Raw genomic sequence first — 16,648 nt, forward strand, 5'->3', positions numbered from 1 at the left:
TCTCTGCCAGTAAATTATTACCTTATACAGCCCAGTTCCTGTTTCTTGCCTGGTAAAAAGCCTAGGCTTATGACCTCATGCACAGCTATCTCTCTCTCACTCGTGGGAGTTTGCCAGGAAGGGAGGGGGGGATAAGTCATAAGATGGCCAATGAGAGCTGCAGAGCTGGAGGTGTGCCTCTGCATGTCTATGTAAATCCAGGAAGTGAACAGACAGCAGCTTCAGCTGCCCACAGTTAAAATGGAAGCAGCCAGACTAAGTGGAGGGAGATTTCTGCAGCATATTTGGCAAGTACAGAATCACAGTATATATAAAATAATATGCAAAGTGGTTGGAAGGAAGCTGCAGAATGGCAAAGTTGATGTTTTTATTATAAATTATGGGAGCAGACTGCAGTTTCTCTGTATTATAATGAGTTAAAAAAAGTGTGAAAAAATTATTGAAGAACCCTGGTATATGTACTAGCACCAAAAAAACATGGCATACCTCTGCACACGTGTTAATGCATATTAAGACCAATGCATGAAATGTGAGTAAATGGCTGCTAAAACCAGACATGCAGCTTTTTTTTTTATTGCAGTAGACCGCAATGCACAGATGTACAAATGTGAACCATCTGTGCGTTGTGCTACACTTTGCTGTGTATTGTGTTGTGCCATTCAAAAGGAACCTTATCTGTGTCTTACCACCCTGTATCACAGCCAATCAGGCGGAGTTGAGTCATCAGACCCAACATAAAGCAATGCGGGGCTTGTTTTTATACATCAACATCTTCAGACCGCAAAACATCAATCTTCCACTTTAGAGACTTCATCATCCTCAATTTAAAACATTAGTCTCGCGGCTTAGTGACGCAATCATCTTTTGATCTCAACGTGAATATCAGTCAAGCTGCACGTAGACGTCATAACTACTAGTTGCGTTGTTTTAATATAGTTGTAGCGCTACCCCCGCAGGAGCCGCTGGATAGATTTGGGATCTACTCTCGTTAATTGATTCACCCCCTTTAAATGGCTCAAACCCTCCCTTGGCACACCAGATAAATGCAATAATATAGTAAAACCAAAAGGGTATCTTTACTTGCATATAATAAAGAAGGTAAAGGGGAGTTGAACAACAGGTTAAACATACATGAATATTGGTGTAAGAATGACTCTGCAAGCGTCCCTGCAGTAGTCAGTAAAGCAAACCTAGAAACTAATACACATGAGTCTATAAGTAACTGTAAGTAATCTATGCTTGTGAGCTCCCCCTAGTGGGCAGCTCCGTAAAACACGTGTGCAGAAAAAAACCTTTCCAGGCCTGGCTCAACTAGCTTCATAATGTTCTTTAAAGATGAAGTCTATGTTGCAAACGTTGGTGCACTTTATTTGTAATCCAAAGAAAGGGAATTAAACTCAGTCTAAGGTACAATCAACACAAGTGCGGTGAATCGATCCTCCAGTCAGCATCAGTCAACAGGCACAGCGTGACTTTCAGATGCTCCTTAAGCCGATCAATAACAGTATGCCTTTCTGAGATGTGAGGTACCGTAAGTCACAAGGCTAAAGAGGGTATGGAAACTTGGGCAAGTGCCCTCTCACCCGAACAGGCCTAGTCCGCCTGAGCTCCTCACAAAAGATGAGCTGCTCCACAGCCACGCCACAACACTGGGTCTCCGATGTCTGCTTTCCATGGCTCCGGTCAGCCTGTCCGATCTCCTGGAACACGAGCTGGACACGCTTGAGCTTTCTTCCCTCTGGATGGTTGGTCTTCCGGTGGATCCAGGCCCAGGCTTCAGGCCTAACAGCTCGGCTGTAGTGCTCTCCACAGCTCCGCAGAGGAAGAGATGCAGGTCCTAAGAGAGCGAATTCATCTCCTCTTCACCTTTAAGTAACCTCGCGCATAAGGCTGTGCAGGGGGTGTCATGTGCTCCAGGAAGGCAAGGCATTGTGGGAAGTGTAGTCTATTCCTACAAGATGTCAATGGAGTCTGTTTCTCATGGTACCTCTAGTCCCACAATGCATTGCTTTTAAGAAATATAAACACATATGTACAATGTAGTTGGAGCTCCGGTGGGGATTCAGGTCCACATTGCTATCAATAGTCCATGATGGCATGACCCCGCTACATAGTATTCTTATTTTTTCACAAAAAGATCACAATTTAATAGGGGGAATCACAGTGCTACACTGATTGCTCAGGTAAACAAGCAGAATAATTCAGATATTTGTATAAAAAATGCTTAAAGGGTCACTAAAGGAAAAAAAAATTTGCTGAAATGACAGTTTACAGGGTATAGAGACATACAAGTTAACTGATTCCTTTGAAAAAAGGATTACAAATAGATACAAATCAATCATATAATGTGCCTGCAGGTTAGTTTCACTTTTAAACTGGTTTCATGTTCCTGTGAACTAGAGAGACACACAGAACAAAAACAAACAAATCCAGGGCAGTGTTTTGTTTTTTAAATGAATATGATTGGTTCTGTTAAGTTTTAGACACACAGTAATGACAGCTTAGACCACAGTGAAAAGCTCCCAGTACTGTGGTTATAAGGAAACAGACAACCAGGAAGTGTGGAGATCACAGCAGAATTACAGCAACTTCAAAGCAAAAACGAACAATAAGGACATGAAACCAGTACTGCAGTAAGGTAAAGGAAGCTATTTAGCTAAAAAAAATAATTCCTTTAGTGATCCTTTAATTATAAATAATAATAGAAATGGCATGAATAAAAGGGACCTATCTATTTACTTATATTTGTGTTAAATTATTTTGAACGGAAATAATAAAGTATGGAAAAATGGAAAAAGAAAAAGGAGTAGGAGAGGGATGAAAGGAAAAGAGGGGGGAAAAATGAGTGAATGTGTTTCCAAAGATCCACAGTACTTTTTAATCTTAGTTATCTCGATCCCCATCTTCATCATTTATAGTCACAATATATCTGCAATCTACTGAAGCAGTGCTGGTCAGCGTTTTACTACCACTAATCAAATACGGTGCTGTTTACTTTTTATTATCTTCAGAGCATTGGCAATGAATTTCTGTGTTTAGCATATGTTACTGTTTTTTCTTACAATTAAAATTCCAGACATATCAGTATTCATTTTGCTTATCTCATTTTATGGGTTGTGAATGACATGTCATTGTCACACATAGCTGATGTTATCCATTTTAGGGTCTACTTAGTGAAGCTCCAAAAAATATTGGAAGTAGCAGGGATATGGTAATCTGCCAAAATATGAATCTTGTTCTGGTGATGCTAAAATAAGTGCCTAGTATTACCCTTAACAATAAGAATAACATAGGTGTGCAAAGTAAAAGTTCAAACACACGTGCCTTTATCTGCAGTCTCAGCTGCAATGGACAGTGAATGAATAGGAAGTGCTTTTAGTTCATTCACAAACTGAAACATAGTAAACACAGCTTACTATGTTTCAGTTATGAATGAACACAGTGAGTGTGTTCACTGTGTTAGTTTAGAAAAGGAAGGGGCCGGTTAATTACATATTGACTAGCCCCTTCCTCTGCTCTCCGTGCTGAAACATCCACCGCAACAGTCAAGGAAAGAGGAGAAAAAAGGAGGGAAGCCAGGGGCAGTGGGGGGGCATGGGGGGAAGCCTGGGTAGTAGGGGGAGTCAGTACTGCATTATCTGAGTGTACCCAGCAGTGGCGGCCTTTCCGTACGTGCCTCAGTCCATGTGCTCGGCCCCAAATCTACATGCAGGGCACTGGACACATGGATTCCAATGTTTTTTGATTGGCTTAAAAAAAGGATGGGTTTGGGGGTGGAGAACACTGCACCCCAAGCCCACCCACTTGTGTGACAATAGCAAATTAATATTCACTATTATTTTCCCTATTCTCCTCCCGGCCAATCAGGAAGCAGCTCCTGAGACCCGATTGGGCAAGGAGTCTTAGGACTCCAAATTGTGTCTCAGGACACACTTCCTGTTTATCCTGGAGGAGAACGAAAAGGAGAATGGTCCAGGTCTTCATTCCCCCTGTCTCCTGTGTTAGGGTTAGTCTTCACCGCCACCTTCTCACCTGTCTAATGCCCAGGGGGGTCATTGTTGTGCTTGTGCGATCCCTCCCTTGCAGTCCGCTGTACGTCTCCTGCAGGGGGGGGCTGCTTGCGGCGATCACCATCTTCCCCTCCATATGGGGGTGGATGGCGTTAGTTTCCCCCCCAAAATGTTTAGCACCAGCCAGCCACCACTGGTGCCCAGTATTCTATTGGGTTGATTTACTAAAACTGGAAAGCACTAGAAACCAATCCGCTTACAGTTTTTTTTGTCAAAGCTTAATTGAACAAGCTGACGTAAGAAGCTAATTGGCTACCATGCACAGCTACACCAGATTTTGCACTCTGCAGTTTTAGTAAATCAACCCCTACATGTCTCGTCTATAGCCCTGGTTCACACTGGTGCATTTTGACATGCGATTTGACATGTCAAATTGCATGTCAAATCGGCGGCATTTGCCGGCAATGGCACCGTCCTAATCAGTGCGACGCCACATTTGCGGCGCTGCACCGATTTCAAAAAGTAATTTTTGTACTACTTTTTTCGTTTTCTGAAACTGCACAGATGTCTCTGTAATCGTGGCCAAAAACGGGACTTACAAGCGGGTGTGAAATTGTGCGAGTTCAGCTGAAGTCGCACGGCTTCATTCCCGCAGCCCAGTGTGAACCTGGGCTCAAACCACAAAATACCTTCACAATGCTGAGAAACAAGCTGTCCTATTCCCTCTACGTACACAAACCAGCAGAACGATTCTGACAATTATGCTTTAAAGTCTAGTTTATATTCACACCATTTTCCATTCTTAGACCCCGTACACTCTATTAGATTTTTTTCAGATTTTTGTCTTCAGATTTACTAAAAACATATAATATGAGGTTAAACCTTAAGAGTTTCAATTCAAGACAAAAATTTGCAGAAAATCTAATAGTGTGTATGGGGTCTTATTAGCACCAAGTAAAAGCACAATACAGGGTCATACCATTTAAAAAATATTTAGGATCAGTAGCTGAGATACACCCACTTAATGGGATGCTCAAACCGCACTACACCACTTAATAATCTGACTTCACCTTCAGAATATGCTCAGTACTACAGCACCTTCTTGTCTGACATCTAGGGATATCCCTGTTTCCTCCCTAACAGGTTTCATCATCAGAGGCTTTGTCACGGCATGTTTTGTCATGTTGGTCACCAGCACAGTATATTGAGCAATTTAGGGATTATCACAGGACATAAAAACAAGAATAACTGCAATTTCAAAGAAGAAACATAGAAGTTGTATATTTACCTACATGCCACATCTATGGCCAGCCAGCAGTTCCTAGCTGGGGGATGGTCCATAGAAATCTATGAAGATCAGTTGTATAGGTGCATACATCAGGTCTGATCCTAGGCAAGGTGCACAGGGTGCTTTGCACCCAGGCGCCTGCAGAAGTGGGGGCACCGAAGTGCCAGAGGTCTCCCCTCTCTCCTTCTCTCCTTGTTTGTGTCCGTTCAGAACTAGTGTTCTGAGCATAGGTGTGTGCCGTCCAGAAATGATGTCTGAGCATAGGGCAGCCCGTCCAGCCTGACAGTGCTCGGGGGAGGGGCCGCTCCTGTTACTGACACAAGGGTTCTAGTTTTCAGTGGCTGCTGAGTGCCGATGTGCAGGAATGAATGCCTCACACTGGGAGTCTTGGATCCCGCACTGTCTCCACCAACGGGGGAGAATAGTTTGCATGTAAAGTGGCACATCTGTAGCTGCAGCAAAAATGACATATTTAACCACTTGCCCACTGGGCACTTTACCACTTAGGGACCGCCTAACGCCGATATACGTCGGCAGAATGGCATGGCTGGGCACATGCACGTACAGGTACGTTGCTGCCGGCAGCGCGTTCGCGACCCGGTCCGAAGCCCCATTACCGCGCCCGCGGGACCCGCGGACCCAATCACCGCCGATGTGCCGCGATCGGGTCACAGGAGCTGAAGAACGGGGAGGGGTGAGTGTAAACAAACCTTCCCTGTTCTTCTCTGTGGCTTGTCACTGATCGTCTGTTCCCTGTTATAGGGAACGACGATCAGTGACGTCACACGTCCAGCCACGCCCCCTACAGTAAGAATCACTCCCTTAGAGCCCCCTAGTGGTTAACCCCTTCATTGCCATTGGCATTTTCACAGTAATCAGTGCATTTTTATAGCACTTTTCGCTGTGAAAATGATAATGGTCCCAAAAATGTGTCAAAAGTGTCCGATGTGTCTGCGATAATGTCACACAAAAAAATGCTGATTGCCGCCATTACTAGTAAAAAAAATATTAATAAAAATGCCATAAAACTATCCCCTATTTTGTAAACGCTATAATTTTTGCGCAAACCAATCAATAAACGCTTACTGTGATTTTCTTTACCGAAAATATATATTAGAATACGAATCGGCCTAAACTGAGGAAAACATTTTTTTTATATATATATATATATATATTTGGGGAATATTTATTATAGCAAAAAGTAAAAAATATAGAATTTTTTTCAAAATTGCTGCTTTATTTTTGTTTATAGCGCAAAAAAATAAAAACCGCAGAGGTGATCAAATACCACCAAAAGAAAGCTCTATTTGTGGGGAAAAAATTACGCAAATTTTGTTTGGGAGCCACATCGCACGACCACGCAATTATCAGTTAAAGCGTCGCAGTGCCGAATCGCAAAAAGGGGCCAGGCCCTTTACCTGCATAATGGTCCGGGTCTTAAGTGGTTAAACCCTCTTTCTAACCAGGCCAGCTTTCAGTGCTCTTACATTTTGAATGACATTTACTCAGTCATGCAATACTGTACCCATATGAAATGTTTGTCATATTTTTCACACAAATAGAGCTGTGATTAGTGATAATCAAACAGTGTAATGTTTAATCCAGGAACAGTTTTGGGAATCTTGCTCAAAATTCAGCAAATATTAACCTTGCAGTGAACCCCATTGAAGTCTATGGGGGGTTGACGCATGATTTAAAGTGATTCTAAACTTTGGTAGTGCCACCTTGAGATGATAGGGCACACTAGCAACCATTGATTAACATGCAAACTGCTTTAAAATGTTGGTACTAATTACCGGTACCTTTTTTTTAAAAAAACATCCCTAGTGGAGGTCACATGTCTTTTTTTTTTTTTTTTTTTTCAGCAACAGGGAATGTGCTGGGGGAGGAGCTAAGCCGGAGCGGGCTATGTGTCCTGTGACATTGTCTCAATATTTTGAGGCCCTCGCTCTCAGACTATGCAAAGCGGAGTGGAGGTGTCAGTCAAGGATCTGATCCACCCACCAACGCCCTTGGGTTGCATTTAATTTATCTCAGGTCCAGCCCCCTATAGGTAATGAAGTACCCAAATGCACTGATGCACAGTACGTATTAGACCATGAAAAACATTCTGTGTCATAAGGTCATTTGTGTGCACTAGTGTTTTTTTTTTTTAAGAGCTCCAAACTTACCTGGATGCAAATATTTGAGCCGCAAATCTCTCTGGACATATTCAGCGTCACGGTCTCCAGTGCTTCCTTGTGACATGAGATAAAACAAAGCACAGTAGTTGGAGAAAACAACATTCCTCTTTCTTTTACATTTCATGTTAAACATTAGGCTCAATTCACAAAGCTAGTTTTCTCTTGTTCTGTTATTTCCTTAATACCAGACCTTCTTTACCTCATACCTCTCAAATTTCAACCCCTAAGGCCCCGTACACACGGTCGGTTTGGTCCGATGAGAATGAACCGAAGTTCATTTTCATCGGACCAAACCGACCGTGTGTATCGGTCTGGTTTCCTTCGGTCCAAAATTTCTAAACATGCTTCAAAACCGAACCGATGGACTGCTGCCCCATCGGACCAAACCGCTGGTTAGTACAGAAAAGCATTGGTTCAAAACCCGCGCATGCTCAGAATCAAGTCGACGCATGCTTGGAAGCATTGAACTTCGTTTTATTCAGCACGTCGTGTGTTTGATGTCACCGCGTTCTGACCCGATCGGATTTTGAACTGATGGTGTGTACACACATCAGGCCGTACGGCCACTTCAGAGGTGAACCGATGAAAACGGTCCGTCGGACCATTCTCATCGGTTTTATCCGACCGTGTGTACAGGGCCTTAGAGCCCGCGTCTGCCGGCCCTTTAAGGGGTTTAGAATGCCGGGAGGTGGGGCAGGGCTTATGAGAATGTGACTGCTATGATTGGTTTTCATGGCGGTCATATAATTGGAAAGTTCCTGATTGCAAGCAGCGAATGGGAGCTTTCTGATAGCCGCCGGTAATTGCGCCGGGAGCACGCAGGGAGTGTGCGTTTGGCACAGCTCTATTGGCGCTATTTCACACAAATATGTGGTCACTCAGTGCTAAGGCCCTGGCTGCCGAGAGTCCGCATATTTGCGTGCGCTGGGCAGGGAGAGGTTATTTTTCAAAGACATGTAACACACTTTATTTAGTCAGTTTTCCAAGTACTATAGTGGTATTTCACAAATGTCACTGCTGTTCTATCGCTGTAAGTGTTATTTTTCAGAAATTACTAAATAAAATTGGTCCTTATAATAAATGAAATGTAAAAGTCACTTCACAAAGATTACAACACGGGTTATCACCACATAAAATAATATTAGCTTCAGGGTGGTGATAACTGGGAGAGGTAATGGCTGTGTGTCCTGAGAATTGACAAAATAACCCTTTCTGAGACAAACAATTAAAGTAGAACATTTTGGATAGAGTTTTAAAACCATTGACTTTTTTTTTTTTGTGTCCCATTGGGGAGATTTATTTTTATTTCCTGTCCAATAGCTAAAACAGAAAGTGAAAGGAAAACCCTCCTAACTGAGGGAATCCTAGGTTGTCACCAGGGTCATCAGAACTAGTGAAACAAAAAAAAAACAGCATAAGGGATGTAAGTGTAGTAAAAACAACAGGTGTTTATTGGAAATTGAATAAAAAGCAGATGCACTCACAAAAGGACAGAGGTTGCAGAAGCTGTGGGTATAATGAGACAGTGAGCCTCTGTACCTCCCATCCAGTTGATCTGATGGTGAGCTGTCCGGCCAGGCTGTGGATTGAGCCGCACTGCTCTCCTGCTGGAAGCCGTGGACAGAAGCCAGTTCTGACACTGACCGTTGAAGCCCACCCTCTGGGATGTCATCTTCTGATGGTATGTATACATAACAGAGCACATCTCTGGGGGGATTCTCCTCTCCTTAGCCTAACGAAAAACCTACCCGTGGTCTGATTTAAACTAACAGCAGTGAGGTGTTGGCGGTAAAAATAGTAGCACTTTACCGTTGTTTTAGTGGTGCTTTTCAGCCGCTAGTGGGGCACTTTTAACCCCCGCTAGTGGGCAAAAAAGGGTTCATTTCAATGAACAGAGGCGCATTAGGAGCGGTGTATATAAAGCGTCCTGCCAGCGCACCGCTCCAGTCCGAAAGCCCTCTAGCTTTTGCACTGGATCGACAGGAGAGGCACTTAACAGGTGCTATTTTTAGCGCTATAGCATCTGTAAAACGCCTCAGTGTGAAAGTAGCCTTAAAGCGGGAGTTCACCCATTTAAAAAAAAAAAAAAAATCTCCCCTTAGCTTCCTGCTCGTTCGGTCTAGGGGAATCGGCTATTTATATTAAAATATGTGCAGTACTTACCCGTTTTCGAGCTGCATCTTCTTCCGTCGCTTCCGGGTATGGGTCTTCGGGAGCCGGCGTTCCTTCTTGAGTGACAGCCTTCCGAGAGGCTTCCGACGGTCGCATCCATCGCGTCACTCGTAGCCGAAAGAAGCCGAACGTCGGCGCGGCTCTATACTGCGCCTGCGCACCGACGTTCGGCTTCTTTCGGAAAATCGTGACGCGATGGATGCGACCGTCGGAAGCCTCTCGGAAACCTGTCAATCAAGAAGGAACGCCCATTCCCGAAGCCCATACCCGGAAGCGACGGAGAGGATGCGTCTCGTAAACGGGTAAGTACTGCACATATTTTAAAATAAATAGCCGATTCCCCTAGTAATAACGAGCAGGAATCTAAGGGGGAAAAGTGCCCTCTAAGGGTGAACCCCCGCTTTAAGTGTAAATAGATAATAGAAATATACAAAATCTGTGTATGAAAATCTATAACAATTTTAAAAATGTATATATATTATATATAATGTATATATATATATATATATATATATATATATATATATATATTTATATATATATATATATAATGTATATAAAATATATATATGATATATTGAATATTTAATACATTAATGCATCATGCAAATGTATCATAAAAAGTCAGAAGATGACAAAAAACACACAATCTTGAGATTACCAGCACAACTCTAATACAGTGAAGGAGATTTACTAAAACTGGTGCCCACAGAATCTGGTGCAGCTGTGCATAGTAACCGATCAGCTTCCAGGTTTTATTGTCAAAGCTAAATTATAAGCTTAAAGTGGCGGTTCACCCGATTTAACAACTTTTGCTTAAATAATAGTCCCCTGGATGTCTACTACAAGTCCACAGTTTAAAAAATTAAAAAAAAATTACATACCTTATATTCCTCTCCTGAAGCAGGCACTTCCTGATTAATGGTGTGCAGGACTGGGTGTGTCGCGATCGCCGCAACGAATTGTGGGATTGATCACGAGGGTCTAGTGGTCTAGTCCTGATGACGAGAACAAGAATCCTTTCAGTACCAATAGACGAATTCTCGCGAGATTTGAAACGTCACATGGCGCTGCAGCCGGTCATGTGACGGGGGCGGATACAATTCGGCCATTTTAACTACTGGAAACAGGACGTTGCCAGCCGTTGTTATAGCAACTATGCAGTGTTGACGGCGCGGCTCGCCATCACACTGCGCATGCGCGGGATACAGCGGTGAATGCTGGGACATCAGCATTCACCGCATCCCTTAAGTATCTACAGGGGGGCTTCACAGTGCCCACAATTAAGATGGCAATGTCCATCATACTTTTTTATAAAACATACTTTTCGTTGAAATCATCATCCTAGCAGCTGCGACTATGGGACTGGTCAGTACACGTTTCTTTGTCATATCAGCGTTAGAATAATCTATTAAAAAAAAAAAGTTTTCCCGCGGAACCCCCGCTTTAAGTTAAAAGCTGATTGGTTACTATGCATGGCTGCACCAGATTGTGTGTGCACCAGTTTTAGTAAATCAACCCCATTGCTTGTTATTAGTACTAGTAGTAGTAGTAATAGATTAAAAGAGGTCTGATACTAACAGTGGTAGAAATGATGATGATAGTAAAAAATAATAATAAATAAAAAGACAGGTAAAAATAGTAGTGCTATTACTGATGATATAATAATAACAATAATATTTTTTATGGCAATTCTGACTTCAGTAATATCCATATTATGAACAGATAACTCAGTGAAAAAATTCACCATCAAAACATTGACCCAACATGGATACATAGTAGTTTTCGGGTGTATTCTGTGCCCGGACAAAAAAATTGAAGACTAAATATATTAAATAAAATAAAATAAATAATGTAACAAAATAATGCTAAAAGACAGGGTGTATCTCAGTACTATATGTTGTCCTGGTGAAAGAATAGTAACAAATCACATTACAGAGGATGAGGTGTGTACCATATTGTATATAGAAGTATAAAGGTTGTGTCTAAGCAGTAACAAATCTTCCTGTTCTGATGTCAACCCAAAATGTAGGATTTTCTTTTACTATCACGTTCAATGTTAATGTTAAGAAAGACAAATAGAGAGGGCCAATCTCCCTAATGGGGGCACAGACAGCAATAAAAACCTGATAGTGGTTTAATTCCCCTCTACTTTGTCCAAAATGATAAAGGATGTGTTGCCTTTAGATATACTTTATTGAGAAAATAGGTCTTTCATAGAGCAGCCCAGATCCTCCTCTTATCAGGTCCCTCGCTTGTGCTCCTGGCTCCTCCCTCCTGCCTGGTGCCCCCACAGCAAGCTTCTTGCATCCAAGCAGGTGTGTCCATTCACACAAGGAGCCGCGGCTCGGCCCTGCCCCCACTATCTTCTGATTGGCTCACTGGCTGTGATTGACAGCAGCAGGAGCTGATCAGGAGTGCAAGTCCTCGGAGAGGCCAGGCTCTCATGGACATGGCTTGGTTGAGAGGGGGCTCAGGTAAGTATTAGGGGTGGGATGGGAAGGCTGCTACACACCAAAGGTTTTTTATCTTTATGCATAGAGGTAAAAAAAAACATCTGCCTTTACAACCACTTTAAAGTTTTTTTTAATCCTAATGCATTCTATGCATTAAGCGTAGTTCCGCCATATTTTTATTTAAGTCAGTAGCTACAAATACTGCAGCTGCTGACTTTTAATATATGGACACTTACCTGTACAGGGCACCTGCAATGTCCTCATCTGAAGTCGATCTGACCCTCGGCTCTCGGGTGAAGGGGCTGCCATCTTTGGTAAGGGAATCTGGAAGTGATAGTCTGTTTCCCTACTGTGCATGCGGGAGTCACGCTGTGCATCCTTACTGGTCTCTGCTGTCTTCTCTGATCTGTGTGTCTCCCAGAAGAGAGGGGGGGACGGAGGAGGGGCCGGACATGTTATAGATCGCCACAGAGCCTGCGGCGATCTATCCCCTGAAGTGGGAGCAAATACCTGTATTAGACAGCTATCTGCTCCCCCCTCCTCCCTGAAAGCAGCAGCCCCCCTCAGCTACCCTAATACTTACTTACAGCCACCTAAAAATGTTCGCACATAAATAATAATATTAAAAAGAAGAAGGTAGGTGTAAGAGAAGACCGTTGGCGCACGCACGTGCGCATGCGAGCAATGTTAGAACGCAACAAGCGTCTCGGAATTCCGGCGCGCATGCGCGTGCACAAAGGATACACCAGCCACTTCAGCGCGCTTCTGCGCATGCGCGGGCGCAACGGACGGCGTGCACGCACAAACGCCGTTCCTGACTCCTCCCGTTGGCTATTTAAAGGGGGCTCTGACAGCCTGGCGGTGCTGACTGGTCTTCAGCAAGTGCCCTGTTTCCTGACACCTGTTTATACCTTGGATCTTCGTTGCTGACTTGGCTTCCCCGACTCTCCTTTGGATTCTGATACTTACCTGATCGTTTGGTTCCTGATCCCGGCTTCCCATTGGACTTCGCCTTTGCTGTTTCCCTAATTACCACGCCGCCCGTCTGTTACCGAACCCGGCTTCCCTCTGACCCGGCTCCTGTTGATGATTCGGTACTCTGCTGTCCGTGTGTGCTCTGACCCGGCTAGTCATCCGACCGCTGCAACCCAGAAGTTCCTGCTAGTTTCCTGTTCTGTTCCTGCGAGAGAGTTGGAGTTCCTCTACACCAACTGGTTCCCTCAACCTCACCAGTGTCCTGTTCCTACTGGGCCTTCAGCATCTGCAAGTCTTCACCTGCTTCAGGCCATGAGCCTATCAACACTACAGGCACTCGTGTTCCTCCTAGCCCTAACCGCCGTCTGTCTCAACCTCAGAGGGGTTTGGGCTGGAGATACAAGAGGGGCTGACCTCGTCATACCGGACTCCTACCAGGTACGTGACAGTACCAGTCAGCCAAGAATGGAGTCTGGAGGGGAGGCCCCTCTTCCAAGGGACATTTATGAAACAATTTCTGCACTTACCCATACTGTGCTGAACCTGCAGAAGGACCTTAATCGCATGAGTGAGCGAGCCCCTTATGAAGGGAGTGTGCCACCAGCTCCTCCCCCGGAACCCAGGGTGCCTATTCCCGAACGCTTCTCCGGAAAACGAGAGACATTCAGAACTTTCCGGAACTCCTGTGAGCTCTACTTTTCCTTGCTACCCCGGACATTTGTTTCAGAGGACATTAAGGTGGGATTCGCAATCATGCTTCTATCCCATGAACCACTTTCCTGGGCTCTTCACCTTAGAGAGCAGCGTGACCCAGTCCTGACTACCATCGACTCCTTCTTCTCTGCTATAGCTCAGCTCTATGCCGATCCTTTCTGTCAGCAGTCTGCGGAGTCCAGGCTTAGTAGATTGCTACAAGGGACCAGGCCTGTTGAGGATTATATCACTGACTTTCGGATCCTGAGCGCTGATACCCAATGGAACAATCCTGCCCTTCGCCACTGGTTTCGTCTCGGCCTCTCAGATACCTTAAAGGATGAACTAGCCAGAACTGGAATTCCAGCGTCTTTGGAAGGACTAATTAATCTGGTCACTCTGATTGACCGCCGACTACGTGAAAGGCAGGCGGAGAGAACCCAAGAAATTCTCTCTGTGACCTCAAGCCTGAATCTGTCTCCTACCCCTTCCAGCCAGAAGACACCGCATAAAGGGGTCCACAGAAGTTTTCCAAGGGCACCCCTTTCCTCAGCTGAGCGCCTCAGGCGTAAACGTGCCAATCTGTGCCTCTATTGTGGGGAGGCAGGTCACTTTGTACAGACTTGTCCAGTAAGGACCACCAGAACTCGTCTTCGACAGCCCCATGTGGAACACCCTTTTGGAGAGGGACGGTCACAGCTTTCCCTCCCAGTCATCCTTCAGTTTGCCGGGAAGACGCTCACAGCGGCAGCAATCATAGACTCTGGGGCCTGCAGTTGTTTTGTTGACTCCACGTTTGCTTCCCAGCATCAGCTTCCCGTGTGTGCTAAGAGACAGGGGTTTCAGGTTCACTTGGCTGATGGCTCCAGTATTAAATCGGGTCCGGTCACACAAGAGACTGCTCCTATCTTCTGCCAAACTCCGTCCGGTCACCATGAATTCCTCCGCCTGGATGTCATAACTTCACCTCTGTTTCCCATTATCCTTGGCGTTCCATGGTTAAGAGCTCATAATCCACACATTGACTGGCCTACTGGAGTTGTTACCTTTTCCTCTAATTATTGTCTGGCACACTGTTTTCCGGAAAGGACTGTTAGCCGCGCTCCTCTTCTGAGTCTTCAGCCTGACCCAGAGACCATGAATCTGGTTCCTCAAGCTTACCATGAATATCTGGACGGGTTTAATAAAAAAGGTGCTGACACTCTTCCGCCCCACAGGACATATGATTGTCCCATCGAACTATTACCCGGGGCCGAGATCCCGTTTGGCCGTATCTATCCCCTCTCCGAACCTGAACTGGAAGCCCTACGTGCCTATATCAACGAAAGTTTAGAAAAAAAGTTTATCTGGCCCTCCACGTCACCAGCCGGTGCCGGTATTTTCTTTGTTGAGAAAAAAGATCACTCTTTAAGACCATGCATCGACTACCGGGACCTTAACAAAATTACTGTTAAAAACAGATATCCTCTTCCGCTGATTCCTGAACTGTTCCAGAGACTACAGGGGGCACGGGTATTCTCCAAATTAGATTTGAGAGGAGCATACAACTTGGTCAGAATAAGGGAAGGAGACGAATGGAAGACGGCCTTTCGCACACGATTTGGCCATTTCGAATATTTAGTCATGCCATTTGGGCTCTGCAACGCCCCAGCCACTTTTCAACGTCTAGTGAACGATGTTTTTCGGGACTATCTGGACTTATTCGTCATAGTTTATTTAGACGACATTCTAATATTCTCTGAAACCCTTGAATCTCATCAGACCCATGTAAAGAAAGTTTTGGACCGACTAAGAAAACACTGCCTTTATGCAAAGGCTGAAAAATGTGACTTTGAAGGACAAACTATACACTTCCTCGGTCTGGTCATTTCTACCAATGGTATTTCAATGGACCCACAGAAAGTTACATCTGTTCTGGAATGGCCTGCCCCCACGGACAGGAAAGCCGTTCAGCGGTTCGTAGGATTTGCCAATTTCTATAGGAAATTTATTAAGAATTTTTCTGGTATCATTTCCCCCATCACACAACTAACTAGACAGCACATACCCTTCCAGTGGACACCTGAGGCACAAGAAGCCTTTGGGCAACTAAAGACTCTGTTTACTTCAGCTCCCATTCTGAAGCACCCTGATCCTTCCTTGGCCTTTGTATTAGAGGTTGACGCTTCTGAAAATGCAGTCGGGGCTATATTATCCCAACGTCAGGGCCCCAAGTCCTTGCTGCACCCTGTGGCTTTCTTCTCCAAAAAATTAAATCCTTCTGAAAGGAATTATGATGTTGGGGACCGGGAACTGCTTGCTATTAAGGTGGCGCTCGAAGAATGGCGCTACCTCCTGGAAGGGGCCTCGCATCCAATCCTCATCTTCACGGATCACAAGAACCTGGAATATTTGAGAACTGCTAAACGATTAAGACCTCGGCAAGCTAGATGGGCACTGTTCTTCTCTCGATTCATGTTTCATATCACCTTCCGCCCGGTCTCTAAGAACGGTAAGCCAGATGCCTTGTCCCGTATGTTTAACGATCCGGTGAGTTCTGCAGAACCTGACACCATCCTCCCGGCCAGTGGCGGAACTACCGCCATAGCGACCCGCGCAGGCGCTATGGGGCCCGCAGCCGAGTGGGGCCCGCCGATGGGGAGGCAGATCGGTGCGCTGTGACAGTTACAGAACCGATGCTGTGTTTCTCTCCCTCCTGTCGGCAATATTTCTGTCACAGCGCACCGATCTGCCTCCCTGTTCTAACCACATGTGATCCTCTATGTCCTATAGGTGCCTGGTCTCCCCCCAGCGCTGCCTGTTTTCCTCTCCCTAAAAGCTGGGAGATTCGTCAGGACACTGTGAGAGCGGGGGAAAGCTTGCCTGTCTTAA

At 44.9% G+C, this 16,648-nt stretch overlaps 1 protein-coding gene across 1 annotated transcript in view; it reads right to left on the reverse strand.

Annotated features, from left to right (window-relative positions):
• Positions 1-16,648, reverse strand: part of LOC120931816 (interleukin-17 receptor E-like) — a 77,421-nt gene that overhangs the window by 47,418 nt on the left and 13,355 nt on the right. The window contains exon 5 of the mRNA XM_040343661.1: positions 7,470-7,535. Coding sequence (XP_040199595.1) covers positions 7,470-7,535 — 66 coding nt within the window. The remainder of the gene's footprint in view (positions 1-7,469; positions 7,536-16,648) is intronic.

This window comes from Rana temporaria, chromosome 3, assembly GCF_905171775.1.
Source record: "Rana temporaria chromosome 3, aRanTem1.1, whole genome shotgun sequence".
Classification (NCBI taxonomy): Eukaryota; Metazoa; Chordata; class Amphibia; order Anura; family Ranidae; genus Rana; species Rana temporaria.